General features: G+C 41.3%; 1 protein-coding gene across 1 annotated transcript; it reads right to left on the reverse strand.

Moving 5' to 3' along the window:
- Positions 1–1,797: 1,797 nt before the first annotated feature.
- Positions 1,798–19,241, reverse strand: SLCO5A1 (solute carrier organic anion transporter family member 5A1). Its single transcript, XM_053467904.1, has 6 exons — positions 19,142–19,241; positions 15,179–15,377; positions 14,508–14,667; positions 10,202–10,443; positions 6,712–6,776; positions 1,798–2,477 (listed from the first exon to the last, which is right to left on the reverse strand). Exons 1-6 carry the CDS (start codon positions 19,239–19,241, stop codon positions 2,020–2,022), a joined length of 1,224 nt encoding a protein of 407 aa, XP_053323879.1. The 3' UTR covers positions 1,798–2,019.
- Positions 19,242–22,872: the final 3,631 nt, after the last annotated feature.

Here is a 22,872-nt window from a genome sequence, read left to right on the forward strand (position 1 = left end):
AGATTTGGCTATAAATGACCCTTTTATTTCTAAGATTCAGAAATGTGTGTACATTTTAAATTATTACCCTGCAACCATCACATAATCACAGAACCAAATGATTTTAGAAATAAGAACTATATGGAAGCCTATAGGCCCCTTTATTAGAATATGTACTGGTAATCCTGTAATAAAATCACCCCATATAATCTAATATCAGAAGTAAAGTATGTTCAGCATTTAACGGGATACACTGATTTACCGAAACCCCCCCAGAAGTCTCAATATAATATAATACTAATGATAATGAGGTGATGAGGAAACAATAAAGGCAGCGCCATCTTTTTACCTTGTGGCTCATTCACCAACCTGAACTGTACACCGGCAGCACTTTGTCAGGTAACAGCGCAGAACAAAACGGAATGGATGAATGGAGACGGTTTTGATTTTTTTAAAAACCCTCCTGCTCCCTTCAAAAAATTCTTGCATAAAACCTGTTTTCTGCAATTTAAAAAAATCTGTGTATAAAAGTACGTTTTGCCCATCACTGCAGGAGACAACGATGGGTAAGAGGTAAGAGAAACAGCATTTCCAGATTCCTTTACAAAACAAAATCAAAGGGAAACTCTTTTAGGGTTAAAATGTTTAAAAGTGGCCATTCCTGCAAATCCCTATTAGTCTAAGGCTACTAATACTTACTAACGGCTTACAAACACTAAATTATTGAACTCGAGAACAAGTCCATTCATACCACACTTATACATATTATCTTTACGATGTGTCCGAAGATGAAGAACTGGGATAAGAGATCATATCCTGGCGCTCCAATCGACAAAGAAACCAAGAGTAGAGGGAAGACCCCCTCGGAATAGTATGATGGGGGGCGCTGACCTGGATAAGGCCTGGAGCAGTAGTCCCCTTAAATCTATCTCAGTGTGATGCATTATTGTTATGTCCTGTTTACCCATTGTACAGTGCCATGGAATATGGTGGTGCTATATAAATCAATAAATATTAGGTTGTAGGCCAGGGGTAGGTGGTAAACAGCCCTAAGTGCCTTGCTGTTTGACAACTTGCCGTTTTCAGCCAAATGAAGATGAATGTCACAGTTAAACAAAATACAAAGTGCTACATCATCCCAAACGCTGCTTGATTTGTATTCACACTCTTGTGTGGCTGTCAATGGACTTATCAAAACCGTACACTGACACACAGCGTTGCTATGGCTTTAACACATTGTTTGTTCTTAAAATAGATTATTATCCTACGCTAATTTTTCTTACGTGCTTAAAATGCAGCTTTACCCTTTAAGTTGCATAGTTTAGGCTAATTGAGTTGTGCTTTATAGCATACCTCACAGTAAAGTTTATGTTTTAAAATAGTCTGCCTAAAATGAGATAAATAAACCAAATAAATCAATAGTACCCTCTCGCAAAAATCAATGGTAGACAAAATGTAGCTCTTCAGCAAGCAAAAGATCATGGGAGTTGTAGTTTAACACTGGAGAGATGAGCCAATGGGATTTGTGAATCAACAGCTGGTGGGACACACATTGGGGCCCGTCCACGACATATAATTCAACAAGAGCTGCCCGGTACCGGTTGTATATTGCCCATCAGCTGTCGAGCACCAGGTTGCAAACTAAACACGAGAGAAGTTTGATAACAGCTGGAGAACTACATGTTGTGGACCAACCATGGGATTAGAAGAACATCTAGAGACCTACAAGTTGTACATCTCTAGCTGTCTACCCCTGAGCAAGACACAGTGACTGAAGACATCGATCCACTTAGTGCTGGCTGTGCTTTACTTGAAGCCGTAGCCAATTTTAGATAAAGAGATACCGGTTGGAGACGCCATTAGAAACAAAAAAAAAATCTCCAGTTGTGGAGAACATTAGAATAACTGTTTGAGGAAACCAGCCCCAATCACCCTGTAGCTACGATTTAAACACGTCCTCATGTTTTGTTTGTGTTTAGTTTGTTAAAAAAAGGCACGTGTTGCACAAGGCGCTATATCCAACCTTACATGTCACTGTATTTATGTGTCAGCTGGGGTTTCTTCTTGAGAATTTTCAAATGATGTGTTTATTGCTTCTAAGAAGGGTCCAGGATAAGTTTGTGCTTCATGCTGGATGCCTCGGTCATTGTCAGCATCTTCATTGTGCTCTTCTCGGGCACCGAACGCGGGGCAGGATCTAGTTCGAGCATAATTCGGCTCGGCTCCTGCATTCCCCACCATCTCGCTGACTGTGCTTATTGGGGAGGCTCTCCACCGCCTTCTTTGTAACGGATCCTCTTTGTGTTTAATGGAATACCAAGCCAAAAATATAAAAATGAATCCTAAGAATTTAAGGCCAGCTGCCAGTCCAAAATAAACAAATCGAAATGATGTCACGTTGTATTCCCAGCAAGAACCTTGAACGCCACAATCCTGCTGCCAAAGCATGCAAGTGGTGTCAATAACAGCCCCGAAGTAGATCGGAGTAGGAATGTAAGCTGCAAAAATAAAAAGGATATACATTTTAGAAACATTTTCCTATGTGTCATAAAAACAGCAGTGAGTCTTCCCTGACATCAACAAAAAGTGAATACAGAATCAGTTAGAAGGACAACAGTTCATCAATTTCACGATATTCCAAGTAATACCTATAAACCTGAAAGACAACATAAACACAGATATCGCATGGGGCAATCAACTTTGCAGGACCTACTCCAAGCTGGGGTATAGTATTATTACCCTCATTTGCTTTGTTCGGGCACCAACTTAAAACAATAAAAAGTCCACTGAGATCTGTCAAACTAATTTAATTGCATTCTACGAAGAAGTAAGTAGAAGTGTCGATCAGGGTGTTGCAGTGGATGTAATCTACTTGGATTTTGCCAAGGCGTTTGACACGGTTCCACACAATAGGTTAGTATTCAAACTGAAAGAAATTGGCCTAGATGCAAATTCTTATTCTTGGGTAGAACATTGGCTTAGAGGTAGAGAACAGAGAGTTGTTATAAATGGTAAATTGTCAAGCTGGTCAAGTGGTAAGTGGTGTCCCTCAGGGTTCTGTTCTGGGACCAATTTTATTCAACATATTTATAAATGACCTGGCAATAGGCGTTGAAAGTCATGTTTCTGTGTTTGCAGATGACACAAAACTAGGTAAAGTTATACAGGGCGAGCAGGATATTACTGTGCTGCAGAGGGATCTAGATAGACTGGGGGACTGGGCACTCAAATGGCAGATGAAATTCAATGTAGATAAATGTAAAGTTATGCACTTCGGGGTAGCGAATGCACAAGCAACCTACACCCTAAACGGTAGTGAATTAGGGGTAATGGCAAATGAGAAGGATTTGGGAATTGTTATAGACAACAAACTAGGCAACAATATGCAGTGTCAGTCTGCGGTTGCTAAGGCCAGTAAGGTATTGTCGTGTATAAAAAGGGGCATCAAGTCGCGTAATAAAGATATAATTTTGCCTCTGTATAAATCAATGGTAAGGCCGCACCTTGAATATGCTGTGCAATTTTGGGCACCTTTTCTAAAGAAGGATATCATAGCACTAGAAAGGGTGCAGAGGCGGGCTACAAAATTAATAAAAGGAATGGAGCACTATAGTTATGAAGAAAGGTTAACAAATTTAAATCTGTTTAGTTTAGAGAAACGTCGCCTCAGAGGGGATATGATAACGTTATATAAATATATTCGGGGCCAATACAAACCATTGTGTGGAAATCTGTTCATAAACAGGACTATGCATAGGACACGTGGTCATGCATTTAGACTGGAAGAAAGGAGATTTAGACTAAAGCAGAGGAAAGGGTTTTTTACAGTAAGAACAATAAGGATGTGGAATTCTCTGCCTGCAGAGGTAGTTTTATCAGAGTCTGTACAGACGTTTAAACTGCGACTGGATGGATACCTGGAAAAAAATAATATTCGGGGATATAATCTTTAATTATGGGGAAACAGCTTATTGATCCAAGGAGAAATCTGACTGCCATTTTGGGGTCAAGAAGGAATTTTTTTCCCTGGTTAGTGCAAAATTGGAAAGAGCGAAGCCGGGGTTTTTTTGCCTTCTTTTGGATCAACAGCAACAAATTAACAGATATAGGAAAGGCTGAACTTGATGGACGCATGTCTTTTTTCAGCCTATGTAACTATGTAACTATGTAACTATGTAACTATCTGTACCTGAAAGGTTTATTTAGACAGAAGAGTAACAGAAACATAGAATGTCCCTTAGATAAGAACCATTTGGCTCAACTAGTCTGCTCATTATTCCTGCTTGTTTAAATACACTGAAACTTTATGTCAGTGAAATGTGTTGTAAATCAGTTACATGCTCTGTTTAGACATATGCACTGGAACATATAGAATTTGACAATATACGTTAATTCGGTATAAATAAAATAAAGATGTACAAGCGTACGAGGAAAAAGTTAAATCACAGTGCTATTGCGCCACCTAGTGGCCAGTACATGGAAACTATGTGATTTTTGGTCGTGCTTTCTTTGGCGTTGTTATGGCAGCCCATATTGCCCCATCCATTCCGGCACATACATCTTCTACGTGGGATCACATTATCTTTCAAGATGCTCTGCCATTGTTGCTCTACCCAGTGCACTCCTGTATGTCGGCCCCTGGTCACATTAAATACTGGGTAAATATATAACACCCATAATTTCTCCCAGTACAATCAGTGTTCACTGTGCATTTTACCCCAATTACTTAACTATACATTATGAGGGGCAGAAAAGTTACTGATAGAACCAATTTAACCATTTAAACAGAGGTAACATGCTGGGATGGCCCTTTATAATGGGTAAGTAAACTGGTGACAAGATGACACCTAAACCTACCTACAACTCACAGCGTGGTTAATTAACCCCCTAATTCCCATAATGACAGCAATATAATGCTTCAACATGCTATTTTATAATGTCTTACTTTCAAGTTGCTTCAGTTTTTGTCTATACTTCACAAGAATACACAAAAAATGGCCTGATTATAGTCAAAAGCAAAAAAGTACAGAAATATAATGAAACACATGAAATATAAGGTGATGGAAGATGGCAAGAAGAAATCAAAGAGACTATGCTTTGCGGGATCTGCTATTTGTCTGGGAAAAGTATAACAATTCATGTTTAAATCACAGAAAGCGTTTGTGACACCCTCCTCAGACAACATAAAAGGGAAGCCCTAAAAGATATGGAAGATCACGTTGCCAGATGTAACCATCAGGTTATAATGCTTTCATGTAGCAGGCTGTCAGCTGATGTGTGAATTCAGAGCCGGCCTTAGGCGTTGTGGCGCCCTGTGCGGACTACTCCTCTGGCGCCTCCCCCCCTCACTACCCCCCCTCTCTGCTCCTTCAAACTACCCCCCCTCAAACTACCCCTCCCCTCTGCCCCTTCAAACTACCCCCCCTGCCCCTTCAAACTACCCCCCTCGCCCTTTCAAACTACCTCCCCCTCTGCCCCTTCAAACTACCCCCCCCACTTACCTTGTTGCCGGAGTCCTGCGGTGAGAGCGGGAGGCATCTGTCTTCTCGCTCTGCCGCGGTGCCGGCATTTCATGTTGAGCGTCGGAATAGTCCGGCGCTCAACATGAGATGCCGGCACCGCGTCGGAGTCACAGAGAGTAAGGGGCGCCGAGCGGTTGCTGAGAACTTCACGAGCAACCGCTCGGCGCCCCTGCCCGGGACTTAGATTAAAGCATCGGTTTTTTTAAAAACTTTATTTAACATGAATGATGTTAAATAAAGTTAAAACAAAAACAAAAAAAGAACGATGCCCTGTGTGGTCGCACAGGTCGCACACCCCTAAGGCCGGCCCTGTGTGAATTGTACAGTGTAGGCGAGAGTAGATCTACCATCTTCACTGTTTCGTCTGGAGACAAAAAATCAATTGCCCTCTAATGTCACGTTCCCAGCAAAATAAGAATGAGTCGGTTTTTACGTCATTAAAGAATTGTGTTTGGGAAGGATTTGGGCATTCAATACTACTAGGAATGGTGTTTCTAATGCTGTATTTAGTTACAAAAGGGTTAAAATCAGCAGAGTAGGTTGACCAGCACCTTCCATTTAGAGCGAGAGTGTCTTGGTTTGGGAAATTTAAATCTTCCAACTAAAATGGGATGATAGGGATTTTTAGTCGGTTTTGTTAAGTGATAAAAAATCTGTTAAGATGTCTATTTTTGGAAGCATTTTTACTTTACAGCATTTTTTCCCACCGGTCTAAAACTTTGGCACAGCTCTGTATGTCAACAGATTTAAGGCAAGCACAAGATACACATCTGTGGTGCATATCCTGCACAAAGTCGTTACTGCACACTGAAAAAAGAGAAAAGTGACAGCTCTCCAGCTTCAGCTGTTGAGGTGACACTTGGATGGGTCACGACCATACGCAAGGTATCACAATGCAGCTGTGGGGCCTCCATAAAAGATCCAGCAGATGGTCCCGTACTGGCATCCATACTGAGCTCTCTCTATTCACACAGATGATGACCTGCGCCTGCAGCTAAACCTTAGGCCATGTCTGTGACTGTGTCTCGTTACCTTGGTTAATATTGTTCTATATCACATTACCACAATCTCATCCACCGGCAGGAGGACATTTCTGAATACAACCCCCATTCCCCTTATTTTCTGAACACGTGCAGTTAAATGACATTTGGTGACTTCCAGAATGGCTTGACTTGCATGTATTTGTCGATACGTGGCTGACAATACTTACCAAGAGTGCGCAGCAACACAAACTGCATGCCCAAGGCAAACGGCCTCTCTCCTTCCTCCACTGACCTGCAATACAGAACACGTGTGTTTATTATCACAGCCAAAGCCTCCATACGGTGGGATGATTCATATGACCTTACCTACTGTATATACTTCACGCATTTACCTTTAAATCCACATAAGGGCATTTTTGTTACTTAGTTTGTAATCATTCTTTTGTACAATATTGTGGACCAGCTTGTATAAAATGTTCTTTGAACTATAGACAGACACTGGATAACATGGACCCTGTGCCAACAACTGTCAAAACAGTGGGGGTTGCAGGAGATGGAATTGCTACATGGCCATAAGTCACCAAGAACCTGGTCGCCCCGTTAGCACCTTCTTTTTGGTTACACGCTACAAAAATCTCCCTTTCTGCTCTTTGTCAAACCTTACTGTAGAAAGGAGCATGTCATTATGTGTTGTATTGAACAAATACTGGTTATGATGGGTACGACGATCTTCAGTCATGACAGAGCAGATGGAAAGGATGCTCCTACACACTGGGCCACCATGCTGGGGTCACATCATTGACTGGCATCAGGGGTTAGTAGAGAAACATCTGAGGGCAGTGGGCCATAAGCATGTCCCTCCATTGCACTCCTCTTTGCACAGTTCCACCACTAACCCTAATATGTTAATTCCATTCAACACTGAGGGAGAAGACTGCACATAAATATCTGTGAAAACATTCAGTATGGTTATCACCTGGCCAAAAGTGCTCCTCAGCTTAAAGAAAACCTTCAATGAACTCTCTAACAAGTATGTTAAGTAAATAACCCAACGTAGGTTTGTAATTTTATTCTTTCCTCTGAAGGTTTCATCCCATAAAACACTGAAACAGCCTATCAGTGCCTCCTTTTGGGTCACACGATAATAATAAATGTTCCCATAAAAATTTATGAAAGGCGGCAAATTTTACTTGCATAAATTATTATTTCTGGGAAGGGTTTAGGCATTCAGCACTACTAAGGACGGTGTAGGTATTACCCAGTGAAGTTAGTCTGAACTTCAGAAACTCTGGGTGGGAGGTATCTCCCGAAAACTGCAGAAAACTTTACATTTGGGACACAGCTGTGTGTTTTAGGACCCCCTGTAGTTGAGGCACAGCTGCAATGCCATTACTGTGAAATGAGGGATTGCTTGATTGCTTGATTACTGTGGAGAGATAGGCCACATCCATCATGTACAACACAGTTATGTGGCAATCCGACCAAGATGGAACGTTTCATATGCTGAAAAATTACTTTCCTCTGAAAGAAACTGCTTGATTTAGCAAAAACAACATTTTCTCATATGGAATAAATCTATAACCACAGGCTTTGAGAAATTGGTGCAATGCCAGCAAATTAAAGTCACCACTTCAGTGCTAAAAGGAACCTCGGGGTGAAACTAGACGAGCTCTTGCGTGGTGTAATGCGTGGACGAGTTCTTCTCAGGACACCGCTGAGAACGCAGTTAATGCAGAACGCTAATGTCATCTCCTCGCAGACTTTTACCGTTGGCATCATCTGGAGCCTGGAAGCAAGTCTACTGAGCAAGTCTATAAATATTACGTGAAATATCAAATACCCCGGGTATTTATGTCTCTCAAGCTACTCATTTAACCCTTTCACGGTCTTTAAAGAATGCACCTAAATAAGACTGGTTCATTCTGGTACTGACTGGTCGTAAACGGGGTGTCTAGACACTATGGCAACTGCTGTACAGTAATCCAGAAGAGGGAAGATGACACGTGTTGCACACCACCACCTGTTTAGAGTTGCCCTGGGGGGTAGGGCTAACTGGAGTCCAGTAAGTTTTACCAGCCCTTAGTTTATTCCATTTCCCCGAAAGATACATGTAAATACTAGAAACCAACCAGATTTTTGAAGGAGCCGGAAAGGGATATAATCACATTGATAACTAAAAAGGGCAGATCCAAAAATCTAGGAGCAATGGTCTTCTGGGATGTATCCAGTCCTACAATTTTCCTACCCCAGATTAGGGGTAATACATTCTTCACAGAGGCAAGTCGTGCCCTGGGAGAATAACAGGGTAACAACTAGTAATAACTAGAACTGCCCCATACAGCCACTGATCAGGGCTATATGCGTGCGACCTTATCAGCTCATCATTGTAGATGTACGATTGTCTGCTTGCATCGCCGTTCACATTAGATGCCGAGTCACTTCACATTGCTTGCACTCAGCAGAGACAAGCAGAGTTAGTCAGGCAGCAGCTGTACATCTCCCCGAACACGCTTTATGCACAGAGAATGGCTGTATAGTTATATATCGGTTTCACATAGAGCTGTTACCGTTTCATTTGATGTTGCACCTGATATTTAAACATCATTCAGAACTGCAGCCCAGGAAAAGAACTGTGTTAAGCCAACGACTGGATTAATTATACAGGTTCTCATGCAGCGGCTTGAAGGCATAGGAGGAGTTTTGCCCAAAGCTTTCATTATTACCACATAATCAGAGACATTAATGCAAAGGGACTCGCTTACTATTCATAATAATTGTAGATTTTAGTTTAGTTTTGTGTAGTTTGTTTCATTTAGAAGCATTCTTACATCTCGTTATATTCAACGGCATATATCTATAAGACCCATAAAAATGGGCCCAACTTTAATTACATGTTTAAACGAATTAGGCAGGAATTCAGGGCACCCATGGAAAATCGCAGGTAAGTTTCCCAGACACGCTGCGACTACCTATAAAGTACATATTACTAGTTAACTAACCAACTACACAACTAACCTAAAAAATATGGGAGTTCTTCTTTAAGGTGTCTATGTGCAGTTTGCAGATGTAATGCTAGGTAACACTTTGTAGCTTCATAAAATTGTTAATGAAGATGGAAACCGCTTGCAAAATGTATTGGTTCGTGGCATTCTCAACTGTAACGTCTTCAGATACAATAAACTTTTTCGTTTTGTGAATTAGTGCACGTTTCCAAAATCTTTACACGTCTCACCCATCGTGGGAGACAGCGAGAGGGAAATATATTCGTATAAAAAATATTCTGGAAATAATGTAAAAAATACCATTGCCACAGTTACCGTTACCTAGTTGTTGTGTTGTACACAAATAAATACATATTTAACTGTCACATAGAATTATGACATTTTATGCGATTAACCTATTCTGCTAGTTACTATATCATAACTGTTCAGACAGCTTGGAAAATGAGCCTCGAAAGTTTATATAAAACTTGGTGAAATTAGGAGGCCACCCAAGTATATACTTGCGGGATAATTGGTAAGTGCATGCGGCTGATGAATAAAATGCTTTGTTGCTCAGTAATAGAAGGCAATAGAAAATGCTTTTTGGGGGGTTCTTGTGATTAAAACAATTGAAAGTATGTAGAAATACAATTCATGTATAACTTGCCAATATCACCTATTGATTTCTCGCACTGCTACTTACTGCCGGCTATGAAATGTTCATGGGAAGCCTCACCTGAGTGTCACTATGATGGCGGAGGGCTGTGCACAGGCTGTGATCAACGTGACAATGAAGAGGAATATGAGGAATGGAATGAGGGTGTTGCAGGTCCGATCGCATTTCCCTGACACGGCATAGCCATTTTCGTTTAAGTATGTCTTCACGATAACCACTCTGAGTTGGCTGCGTTGTCCCACGGTTGGAGGAGTGATCACCTGGCGGCTCTGCACACAGGCACACTCAGTGTAATTTCTTACCTAAAACAAGAAACACACGTATATGAGGTATAGGTGAAGGGATCAATTAGTTACCGTTAACAGATGGAGTATATATGTGCAAAAGTATTAAGTAAGTTCTTAATATTTACGTACATTTAACATTCATCAGTATAACCATTTACTTATAATCCAGCCAATTTACACTTTAAAGCATATGATCTGTAGAAATAATATTTACTGATAAAAAAATTCTTATAGGGTAGTCTTATATTCAGGCCTTTTTTTTTCTTCTAAATTAATATTCAAGTTTTGGGGGGTCGTCTTATAATCAAGCAAATACGGTACTTTATTATCCATTATTTACCTATAAGATGAAAAAGACACCACCGAGTATACCACCCTGTCTGCTCTCTGCACCAGTTTTGGCTATTAGAAGCAGCCAATCACTGGTGGGAAAGCGCTCCCATTAAAATCAATGTCTAGGCTTTCTGTGCATGTACATGTTGAAAGGGGGTCATGTTAGACCCCCTTGAAATCTCTCCTGAGCCCGTGTTGGAGCTGGCTAGCACTGATAATCCATGCAAGCACGCTACTAAGCAAGAGAAACTTTTTTGGAAGGCATCTCCGCAGTTCAAATAGCTGGGGGGGGGGGATGTAAAGACAGGAATCTGTTGAATCTCTTTCCGCATGTGCATGCGCTGGGATATCAGATGACACTCAGCTATCGCATGCATTAAAGTGGATATAATAGCTGGAGGGTGCCTTTCCATCCCTAATCCAAAGGTCTTGCTTTAACAAAACAAGTCGGTAATACCCTTTTTCAAAGTTCATATAATTGTAATAAATGTAATAAAACAATAATAAAACATTTATATAAATCTAAGAAAATATACCTGCCCACAGGAACAGGCTAGACATGAATAAGATGAAATGGGGTATGTGGTCTCTCGTTACTTATCTTCCCATGGGCACTGGCTATGATGAAGTCAATGTATATAATTATATTCCAGCAAACAATTGGAAATATAATCTCAGCTGTAGTTTTTAATATTAAAGAGCGGGTTATTTTAAGAATGCTGAATGAGACCTTTAGCTAACAAAACATCTACAGTCAATCCGTCTGCCCCGTGCTAAAACTTCACTTTTAAAGAAAAAACACAGCTGTTTTGGCAAACCAGGTTGATACACAAAGAAAATACATCAGTTTTAACAACACCACCAAAGTGATGATGACCTTCAGACATAAGAAGACGCAACATTATCAAGGGACTTGAGAGTTCTAACGTTACACCGGTTTGGCAGGGAAACGCTAGAATGCAAGCACCAAGATCGCCTCCGAAATTAGTAACTGATACCCCTGTCTGAACATCCCCGGCACTTGATTCATCATACAGCTTGCGTCAAAGGGGAGCTGTCACATATGTGCTACAGAATCTGCTAGCATTCTATAAAAAAAAATGTAATATAATTCCAGATTATCGCTGAAGGGCATGGGAAATAATAATAAATGTGCATGAAATTCTAGGCCTCTGGTCAGAGTTGGGACATTTAAATCTATATAACCAGAAAACAGAACACTAAGTAAAAGACACAGAATGTTTCATAGCTATTCAGATTTCAGTGACAGTTCTCTTTTAATTCTTAAGGGTCAGTTTAATGTCACTGGGAGCTATTCCAAAGAATAATACATTTTAAGGTAAAAACATTTTATTGTTTTTTAACATTACCATATCCAGATGTCACACAGATTTAAACAAATTAATACATAATGTATATGTGCATATTAAAGTGCTTTCTCAGTAATTTAACATGCATTAAATTGTATATGACAGCGGGAGTGTCCCATTACTATTGGCCACAGAGATGTCATGCAATTCACATGTTTAGTGGATGGTAATATCGATAAAGAACATTTAGCACTAAACCCAGACTCACTACTTTGTCAGTTTACACACTGTTTTTGGTGACATTCCTGTAGAATTCATGGTTTGAATATAGACCGGTACAAACTAAGGTGTACGGTAAACAAGCAGCTGGCAAGCAGTGTCATTTGCTTTTTGTATCGGCCTAAGAATGCAAAAACGTTGTTTAGTCCACATGGCCACCAGCAGATCTTTAAACTACCGTGTTTGCTCGATTATAAGACGAGGTTTTTTCCAGAGCAAATGCTCTGAAAAATACCCCTCGTCTTATAATCAGGGTCGTCTTATAATCAGACCTCAAATAGGTCTGATTATGAGACTAAGATCCAGATCCCCCGCAGCGATGCAGAGGACCTGGATCCTCCTGTGTTAACCCCCCCCCCCACTTACCGGTGCTTCTGAGTCCCCGGTGCTTAGTCCGGGCTGCGTGTAGAGCTCTACGCGATACAATCGTGTAGAGCTCTACACGCTTCCCGGACTAAGCACTGGGGACCCAGATGCAGGGGACCTGGATCCTCCTGTGTTAACCCCCGACCCAACTTACCGGTGCATCTGAGTCCCCGGTGCTTAGTCCGGGCTGCGTGTAGAGCTCTACACGATACAATCGCGTAGAGCTCTACACGCTGCCCGGACTAAGCACTGGGGACTCAGAAGCACCGGTAAGCTGGAGGCGGGGGGGCATAACACAGGAGGATGCAGGGGACCTGCATCCTCTTGTGTTATGCCCCCTCCAACTTACCGGTGCTTCTGAGTCCCCGGTGCTTAGTCCGGGCAGCGTGTAGAGCTCTACGCGATTCGCGTGGAGCTCTACATGCTGCCCGGACTAAGCACCTGGGGCTCAGATGCAGGGGACCTGGACCCTCTTGTGTTATGCGCCCCCCCAACTCAGAAGCACCGGTAAGTTTGGAGGAGGGAGGGGGAGTGTTAAATGGGGGGTGTAAGGCATTTCTGGAGGCAGAGTGCTCTTTGAAATGTCTTTTAACCCCTTTAATGCCACTCTGCCTCCTGAAATGCCTTAAACCTCCCTATATGCCACTCTTCCCCATAATATGCCTTTTAACCCTCTAAGTGCCAGATAGGGTTAAAAGGCATATAGGGTTAAAAGGCATATCATGGGGCACAGTGGCATATAGGGTTAAAAGGCATATCATGGGGCACTGTGGCATTTAGAGGGTTAAAAGGCATATCATGGGGCACAGTGGCATATAGGGGGTATAAGGCACTTCTGGGGCAGATGTGCATAACTGGGGGGCAGGTTGGAAAATAGAAGGAAATAAAACCAAAATATTTTTCTCAAGCATACCTGGTAAAGCATTTACTGGTAAAACTTTTTTCCTATAGGGTCGTCTTATATTCAGGCTTTTTCTTTTTTTCCTAAATTAATATTAAGATTTGGTCGTCTTATAATCAGGGTCGTCTTATAATCGAGCAAATACGGTAATAACAGCTGGTAGACCATAAGCGTGAAACCCGGGTTTGATTGCAGTATTAAAAGAGCACCGTTAGGATTCTGCCTTGAGTCTCACCTTATCCTGTTGTATCGTATGACAATAAAAAGCTCAAACGATGCCTTTTTGTTCACATGCATTAAAATATGGAAGTACTGCACGCGCATCTAGGACCAAGGTCATCATGTTCAGTGTTAGGATAGATACGTAAACACCTAACACATGGTTGACTCCAGATGACAGGCCGTCTGCAAACGCTTACTGACCATATTGTACAAAATTAGCTTTTCAGTGCAGGGACTGGGAGTTGCCACTCAGACCAGTTCGCGGGGCCTGGGCGCTCATCGTGGGTTCAAAAAGGGTTGGCATGGTAAGCAACATATCCTTCAGATTCATTAACTAATACAATGAAACCCAGGACGAGGACTGCGGGAGAACCTTTAATGTCTTTAACTATACGAAGGCCTCTAGATGGACATACCATGCATTAATTCATATATCTTATGTCCCCAGATCAGTCTGTTTTATAATACTCCATGCCTACAACCTCCATGCTGGGTTTCTGCCATTCTTTCAGTTTCCATGGATGTTTGTTGAAGAGAGCCATTCGAGTTTCTATTACCTGCCACTACCTGAACAATCCTAAAAGCTAAACTGTAACCGTACACAAGAGTCTTTCTTCACTCACAAGTTGGCAGTGTCCTAAAAAGAGAATCACGCTCTGTGCACTTACTGCTATGCTCTGATTTCCCACATTGATGCAACCAGCAAGACAGGGATTGAAATACGTAATTCCATCTGATCCGCAGACGGGCTCATATTCATGAATTTTGCAGCCGCAGTTAACATTACAGCCCCCCGTCAGATTCCGATGTGTCATGGTCAGCGTGGGACTGCAGAAGAAAGGGAAACGCTATTATAAAGAAACGGTTACTCGTTGGACACATATTATTATTATTTATTGTTTTATATAGCGCCATCAATTCCGTAGCGCTGTACCATGGGTGGACAGGACATAACAAGTAGTATATAACATAACACATTGACTTACAGAGACAACAGGTGAGGAGGGCCCCGCTCAAACGAGATTACAATCATTACTGTCATTAAATTATGATTTTGTTATATCCGCCTTCATGTTAATCAGACTGGGGACCCTTTTTTGTTTCAAAGACTTGGTGATTTCTTGACAATACTTTTAAACAAGCCTGAGTTGTTACCACATTTCTAATGTTTCAATTTTAAAAATAATTTAAATATTTTAAAGGCTTAAAGTGATACTTTTCCTGGAAGAGTATTGGGTTATACGGTTTTATAAAAAAGAAAAGTGAACAGCTTATCACGTGGCTACGGTTCGTAAAACCAGAAAAGCAGTCACAAAATAAGCGTTATTCATACACTTACCCGGTTGTGTAAGGTATGTTGATCCCACCGAGATTGATGCTTTCACATCCCACAATGAACAGCGTGGAAAAACACAGCAAAGACACCCCGCTGCAGATCATGGCTAATTTTGCTGATTCCTTGGCACTAAGTTTCAATTTCTTGATGATATAACCTCCTAGCACAATACCAACGCCAGCACTCGGGACAATGACCAGACCTAAAAAGTTACAAGTCATTCAAATTTAGCTTGCCTAGGTATTTCTGAACCCCATTAAACAATCCAAAATTAATTGCAAGTAGATATATCCCACACGAAAACAACATAACAACATAACACTGTCATAACGCAGATGATTGGACTAAAATGTCCATCTGATATACACAGATAGATATATGGTGAAATATTACATGACGTTTTATTTAAAGAGCACCAGCGGATTCCAAAGTACTAATAGATGAATAATCCACAGGTAGACCCACAGGCTCTCAGGTCTGATCCTTACCAGCTTACAGAGATAATAATGGTACGAGTCAGGGTGTTTTGTGTAGAGAAGAAGACACACAAGGACTCGAACAGCAAAGCCGGTACTAACGCTAGCAACCAAAGGACGAGGTACAGAACAGCACAGGAGCAGAAAAAGCTTAGAATACAGAACACAGTGACTGGGTATATATATATATCAAAACCTACTAGAAATCATAAAAATGATGATTTTTTTCTATATTTTACAATTAGATTAATGTAAAAGCACAGTAAATGGATTTCTATAACATTGAGAATTACATCGCATTAATTGTTTCAGATAATTTTTTTTTTTTAAACTTTCACACATTTAAAAAAAAAATACATAAACATATATCAAAATATATGAAACGGAGTTACACGTTTACAGGTTACAAAAGCGGTATTCAGAGAATAAAGAGAAAGCCTTGATAGGAATTTGTTGTTTTTTACATTTTGTTCTCCATAACACAAAATAAAGGTTTAAGTGTTTTTTGATTAAGAAAGCCTTTGCTTCAGTATATTGTTTCATTCATTTCATTTGCTGATTACAAAACATTTGTTATGTGAAAAAACTATCTGCAGCTTTTTCCTGTGGTTTCTACATTTTAATGCGTGTAGGGTATGAGAAACAGCATTATTTTTTACTATAGCTTCTAAACTGTAAGAGCTGACTACTAATTAGATTACAATTATTAATTATAATAATTAATGGCAAGGAAAAAAAACATGACCATGGTTAGGTCAGAGTCTGTCAGTCCTCATTGTTGAGGATTTGTATTAAATTGTGCAATGAAAGCATTTTGATCTTTATAGTGCAAATTACTATTTTGTATCTATGCTGGCACATGTTGCAGAAATTAATACGCCCTTAAAAAAACAATAAGAGGTTGGAAACACAGTGAGAAAGGGTTTCAAAAATAATCCTGCAATGTTTGCGCCTTCAAATTTGTAAAAATATGATATTTAATTAAGCTATTTATTTTATTTTACTTCCTCATCCCTTTCTGTTACTAATTCAGAGGTCTTTCTTGCAGTTATTTATGGAAAAATAATTATCATTATTTTATCTACACTGAGTGTGCCCGTGTTACCATTTTTCCCATATCACTTGGGTGAGTCCGAACAACTTCCCTGCTTCATAAAATAATTAAGATAAACACCATTAGGTCAATTCACAAGTTGAGTGGTCAGTCAACATAAGGGTTAACTTGTCTGACTTAAGTTTGAGTTTACATGTCCTTGCATGCTACGTTCTTACAATTTAATTTAATAATAATATGCAGGTTGTTTGTGAGTCACTTTTTGTTTACATTTTTGAAAAATTCTTCCAAATTTTAGGTAACAAATCATCAACCCCCAAATATAAAAAAAACAAGCAAAAAAATAGTCCCCAGCACCCCTATTAACCAAAGGGGCGTGGGGTTTATAATATCCCAGCATCATCCACTGCTCATGGGAATGGGGGAAAGACAATGGAGGCACAGAACTCATCCCATGCTTTCTCATCATGAATTATGCCTCATTCCAGTGGGATGGTGGGGTTAAACATAATTTAAAGAAACACTTTAGAGAGGTATGCCTCCCACCATCCCTGACCTGTGGGATCGAGGAGGTAGTGATTCCTACCCACCCTGGGTGGGGTGAAGTCTGTCAAAGCACCAATTTATTTAGAGTTGCCATGCAAAGGTATTGATTCTCATTTTTGAACCAAATAAGTGAGGCACTTAAAAAATAAAATAATAAAACCCTATACAAAAATAATTCTGTCTGCAAACAATAGCAGCTAATTGTAAAATGATCTGGTGTATATTATTATTATACTTTATTTATAAAGCGCCGACAGATTCCGCAGCGCTGTACAAAGATGAAAATGTTACAGATAACGACAAGTACAATACAGCAATTGACATACAGATACAAGAGGAATGAAGGGCCCTGTTCCTGCAGGAACTTACAATCTATATACCGTATTTGCTCGATTATAAGACGACCCTGATTATAAGACGACCCCCCAAAATCTGAATATTAACTTAGGAAAAAAAGAAAAAGCCTGAATATAAGACGACCCTAAAGGAAAAAAGTTTTACCAGTAAATGTTAATTCATGTAAACTATTTTTTTTAATAAAAGCTATGATTGAGAAAAATATTTTTTTTGTTTTTATTTCCTTGTATTTTCCAACCTGCCCCCAGTTACGCACATCTGCCCCCAGGCTTGCCACACCAATATGGCACTGTGGCCCATGATATGCCTTTTAACCCTCTATATGCCACTGTGCCCCATGGTATGCCTTTTGACCCCCTATGTGCCACTCTGCCTCCAGAAATGCCTTATACCCCTATATCCCATTCTGGCATTTAGGGGGTTAAAATGCATATTATGGGGCAGAGTGGCATATAGGGAGGTATAAGGCATTCCAGGAGGCAGAGTGGCATTAAGGGAGTTAAAAGGCATTATATAGAGCACTCTGCCTCCAGAAATGCCTTATACCCCTATATGCCACTCTGGCATTTAGGGGGTTAAAAGGCATATTATGGGGCAGAGTGGCATATAGGGAGGTATAAGGCATTTCAGGAGGCAGAGTGCTCTATTAAATGCCCCCTTAACGCCACTCTGCCTCCTGAAATGCCTTACACCTCCCTATATGCCACTCTGCCCCATAATATGCCTTTTAACCCCCTAAGTGCCAGAGTGGCATATAGGGGTGTAAGGCATTCCAGAAATGCCCTACACACACACACACACACACACTTTCTTACTTACCGGTGCTTCCAATTTCCTGCTGTATTGCCGGGGCAGCGGGTTGACGTCTCATTCCGCGGCAGCCGGGAGGAGGTGGAGTTGGCAGCGGGGGTTTGTATGCGTCCGTCGCAAATACCTTCCCCGGCTGTCAGAGATCAGGAACTCTGGAACTCTGATCTCTGACAGTCGGGGAAGGTATTTGCGACGGACGCATACAAACCCCCGCTGCCAACTTCACCTCCGGAAGCACCGGTAAGTGCGTGCGTGTGTGTGTGGGGGGGGGGGGCGACGACAGGAGGATCCAGGTCCCCTGCAGCGGTGCGGGGGATCTGGATCTTAGTCTCCTAATCAGACCTCTATTTGAGGTCTGATTAGAAGACGACCCCGATTATAAGACGAGGGGTATTTTTCAGAGCATTTGCTCTGAAAAAAACCTCGTCTTATAATCGAGCAAATACGGTATGTTCTATACACACTAGGGTGGGATTTTTTTTAATTGCTCCATATGGAAAAGCAGAGGCACATAATGGGGTCATGCCTCTAAAAAGGTTGTTTTTTTGGTATTTTAACTCCTTGCACCAATTCAGGGGGTATGCCCTACAAATTTAATTATTAACCCTCTTCCCACGAGGGTGAGGATGAAGCATGGGATGGGGTCCTTAAAACCTTTATGTTGTTACCCACACACACGGCATGCACATGCTAGAAGAAGAAGGGGGTGAGTGACACACATACCACTTGGGATGTCCATATTTTTAAGAAATATGTATTCATTTTTTATGAAAGTGTTGCATGCATTCCTCCTCTGAGGGCGAACTCGACTCTCTGGAGCCATGGGTTTGCCAATGCAAGTTGCAGGCTGTGCGTTTCACCAGGTTGTGCTACAAACATGCGTTTTTTTTAGATACCTCGCATGGACTCGCAGTTTAGTCAACCTCCTATTTAGTGTAGTTACTTTGGAATTGAAACTCCAAATTAAACTCCCATGGCTACTTTTCTGATAGAGCCCACAGTACACAAGTGGAACATATCTGAGATTCACATCCTGCAGGGTCCATTACTACTGGATCTACAGACATTGTTTCACTATAAATAGAACTGAAACTCAAGTACGAGATCAAAACATTACACGCAAGAACTTTTCAAGGACGTTCTGTTATCTTCCAGAAGAGACAGCACTTCTAACGCAGGCTTTAGCTAAACCCAACCAATCCTACTCGGAAACACACTGCCAAAAATAACAAATGTCATCCGGTTTATAAATAGGTCATTCTGTCATCATGTGACTCAAAATTCATTTTATAAATACAATTCTCAGTATTTATATATTTAATGGGGGAGCCACTAAAAGCTTTCAACATGCATTGAGGTTTAGAGTCGTGCATTAAGAAGCTTATAGCCATCTTGAGGACGGGGTAAATTACCGTCGGTAACATAAAAAGCATTGACTTTTCTATAATTCATCGACAAGTGAAGACAGATCTACAATAACAATATTACAAAGAGAAAGGGGTGACACTGGTATAATAAAATGAAACAGTTAGCCATGTATTATCCATCGTTCCAACATATTATTGCTTTTTGGTAAAATATTAATGGATGATATGTTTTATTACATGAACAACGCAACCCCATGTTCTTCGCTGTACCGTGCTTTGTTTTTTAAAGCAAGCAGGATGAGGGAACTTATTAAAGTGTTTGTCAGCATGAAGCGTCTGCAGGCGGCGGACTAACACACTATGAAATGCGCTCACAAAGAAAGATTTTGGCAATTTCCTATTTATTAACCAGTGAGAAATGCAAATAAAAATGTACAATTCATAACTCTTTCCAGTTTGTTTTTTTACAAATCAGCGGGTGTTTATATTGAAGAGAAATGTTTGAAGCCACCAGCTGTGGATTCAGCCTCATTTAGTTTTTTGCCCATCAGGTGATATCAGCTCCGCACTGCGGATCCTGACTTCTATAACTGGCGTCAGAATTGCTGAACCGATGTAATACAGTTCCAATAATACATTAAAATAAACATGCCACGCACTCCTGTTATCTTATTATTATTTATTGTTTTATATAGCAACATCAAATTCCGTAGCGCTGTACAATGGGTCTTATGGTGAACCTGTGTAACCAAACTACCATAAGGGAGGCTGTTGCCCCCAAAACATTTTTACAACTTCTGATATGTAACGATAAAAGTTTGCTGACACAAGTGCACCAATCAATAACGTGAGTGCGTGGTAAACTGATTTTCATTTATTATTAATTTTGGAAGTTTACGTTTGGTTTAAAGTAGGGCTGCAACAACTAATCGATAAAATCGATAATAATCGATAATGAAATTCGTTGGCAACGAATTTCATTATCGATTAGTTGAATCGATTATTATCGATTATAAAATGAGGGTTTTTTCAGAGCAAACGCTCTGAAAAATCCCCCTCATTATATAATCCGTTTAGTCTGACTCACCGTCTCACAGCAGCAGCTCCTACTTACTCCCCCTCCCTGTAATCACTGTGACAACTGGCCCCGCCCCTTCCTTCTCCAGGCCAGAACCACATGGCTGTGACACTCATCTAACTGTAAGTATATGTATATATATATATATATAATGTGTATGTGTGTATTAGGGCTGCAACTAACGATTATTTTAATAATCGATTAGTTGGCCGATTATTTTTTCGATTAATCGATTAATCGGATAAAAAAAATGAATGTAAATTTTTCATTTATTTAAAATAATTTACTAAACAAATGATGTTAAATACAAACAGCAGAATAAAAAAACTTTGATAATACATTTCTTGTCTTTATTTCCCAACCAGCCCCCCAATATATGCACATTTGAGCCCAGGCTTGCTACGCTGCCTCCCAGACATGCCATGCTGCCCCCCCACATATGCCACGCTGCCTACCACAGCACTCCACGCTGCCTCCCACATATACCACACCACGCTGCCTCCCACATCTGCCACTCCACGCTGCCTCCCACATCTGCCACGCCACGCTGCCTCCCACATCTGCCACTCCACTCTACCCCCCACATGCCACTGTGCCTGATACGCCTTATACCCCCTGAAACACCACTCCATCCTCCCCAGACATGCCACCCTGCCCTCCCCACATATGCCACGCCATGCTGCCTCCATCTGCCACTCCACAATGCCTCCCACATATGCCACTCCACGCTGCCTCCCACATCTGCCACTCCACGCTGCCTCCCACATCTGCCACTGTGCTTGATACGCCTTATATCCTGATACCCCACTCCATCCTCCCCACACATGCCACCCTGCCTCCCAGACATGCCACTTCTCTACCCCCAGATATGCCACTCTACCCCCAGATATGCCTTATACACCCTGATACACCACTCTGTCCTCCCCAGACATGCCACACTGCCCTCCCCACATATGCCTTATATACTGTATATGCCTTATACCCCCAGATATGTCACTTCACTGCCCCCAGGATTTAGATTCCCCTAAATTAACCCTAAACTCCCCATTAACCATAACTGCCCCTAAATTAACCCTTAACACCCCCTTAACCACAGCATCCCCTAAATTAACCCTAAAGACCCCATCAACCACAGCATCCCCTAAATTAACCCTAAACACACCATTAACCACAACTGCCTCAAATTAACCCCAAACACCCCATTAACCACAGCTGCTCCTAAATTAACCCTAAACACACTATTAACATAACTGCCCCTAAATTAACCCTAAACACCCTATTAACATAACTGCCCCTAAATTAACCCTAAACACCCCACTAACCATAACTGCCCCTAAATTAACCCCCACCTCCCCTAACTTTCAGTAGCCCAAATATATATATATATATATATATATATATATATATACACACTAGAGCTGAAACAACGAATCGATAAAATCGATAATAATCGATAACGGAAATCATCGATAACGATTTCCGTTATCGATTAATCGAGTGATCGATTCGTCGTTGGAGCACTAGGCTCCTTTTACTTACCTCCGCCAGCGTTCCCCGCTTCTGCTCCACGCTCTGCAGTCTCCGCCTTCTAGCTACGTGACGGATGTGACGCGCTTCAATCGAGTTCAATAAAGTTTTAAAAGTTTGAAGTGGAACGAGTCCGTAGCGGAGGTAAGTATTCTTTATGTCTATGTGCGAATCGCTCTGTGCGAGTGGCTCCATTCGCACAGAGCGAATCGCTCTGTGCGAGTGGCTCCATTCGCACAGAGCGAATCGCTCTGTGCGAGTGGCTCCATTCGCACAGAGCGAATCGCTCTGTGCGAGTGGCTCCATTCGCACAGAGCGAATCGCTCTGTGCGAGTGGCTCCATTCGCACAGAGCGAATCGCTCTGTGCGAGTGGCTCCATTCGCACAGAGCGATTCGCTCTGTGCGAGTGGCTCCATTCGCACAGAGCGATTCGCTCTGTGCGAGTGGCTCCATTCGCACAGAGCGATTCGCTCTGTGCGAG

This window comes from Spea bombifrons, chromosome 5 (assembly GCF_027358695.1).
Source record: "Spea bombifrons isolate aSpeBom1 chromosome 5, aSpeBom1.2.pri, whole genome shotgun sequence".
Classification (NCBI taxonomy): domain Eukaryota; kingdom Metazoa; phylum Chordata; class Amphibia; order Anura; family Pelobatidae; genus Spea; species Spea bombifrons.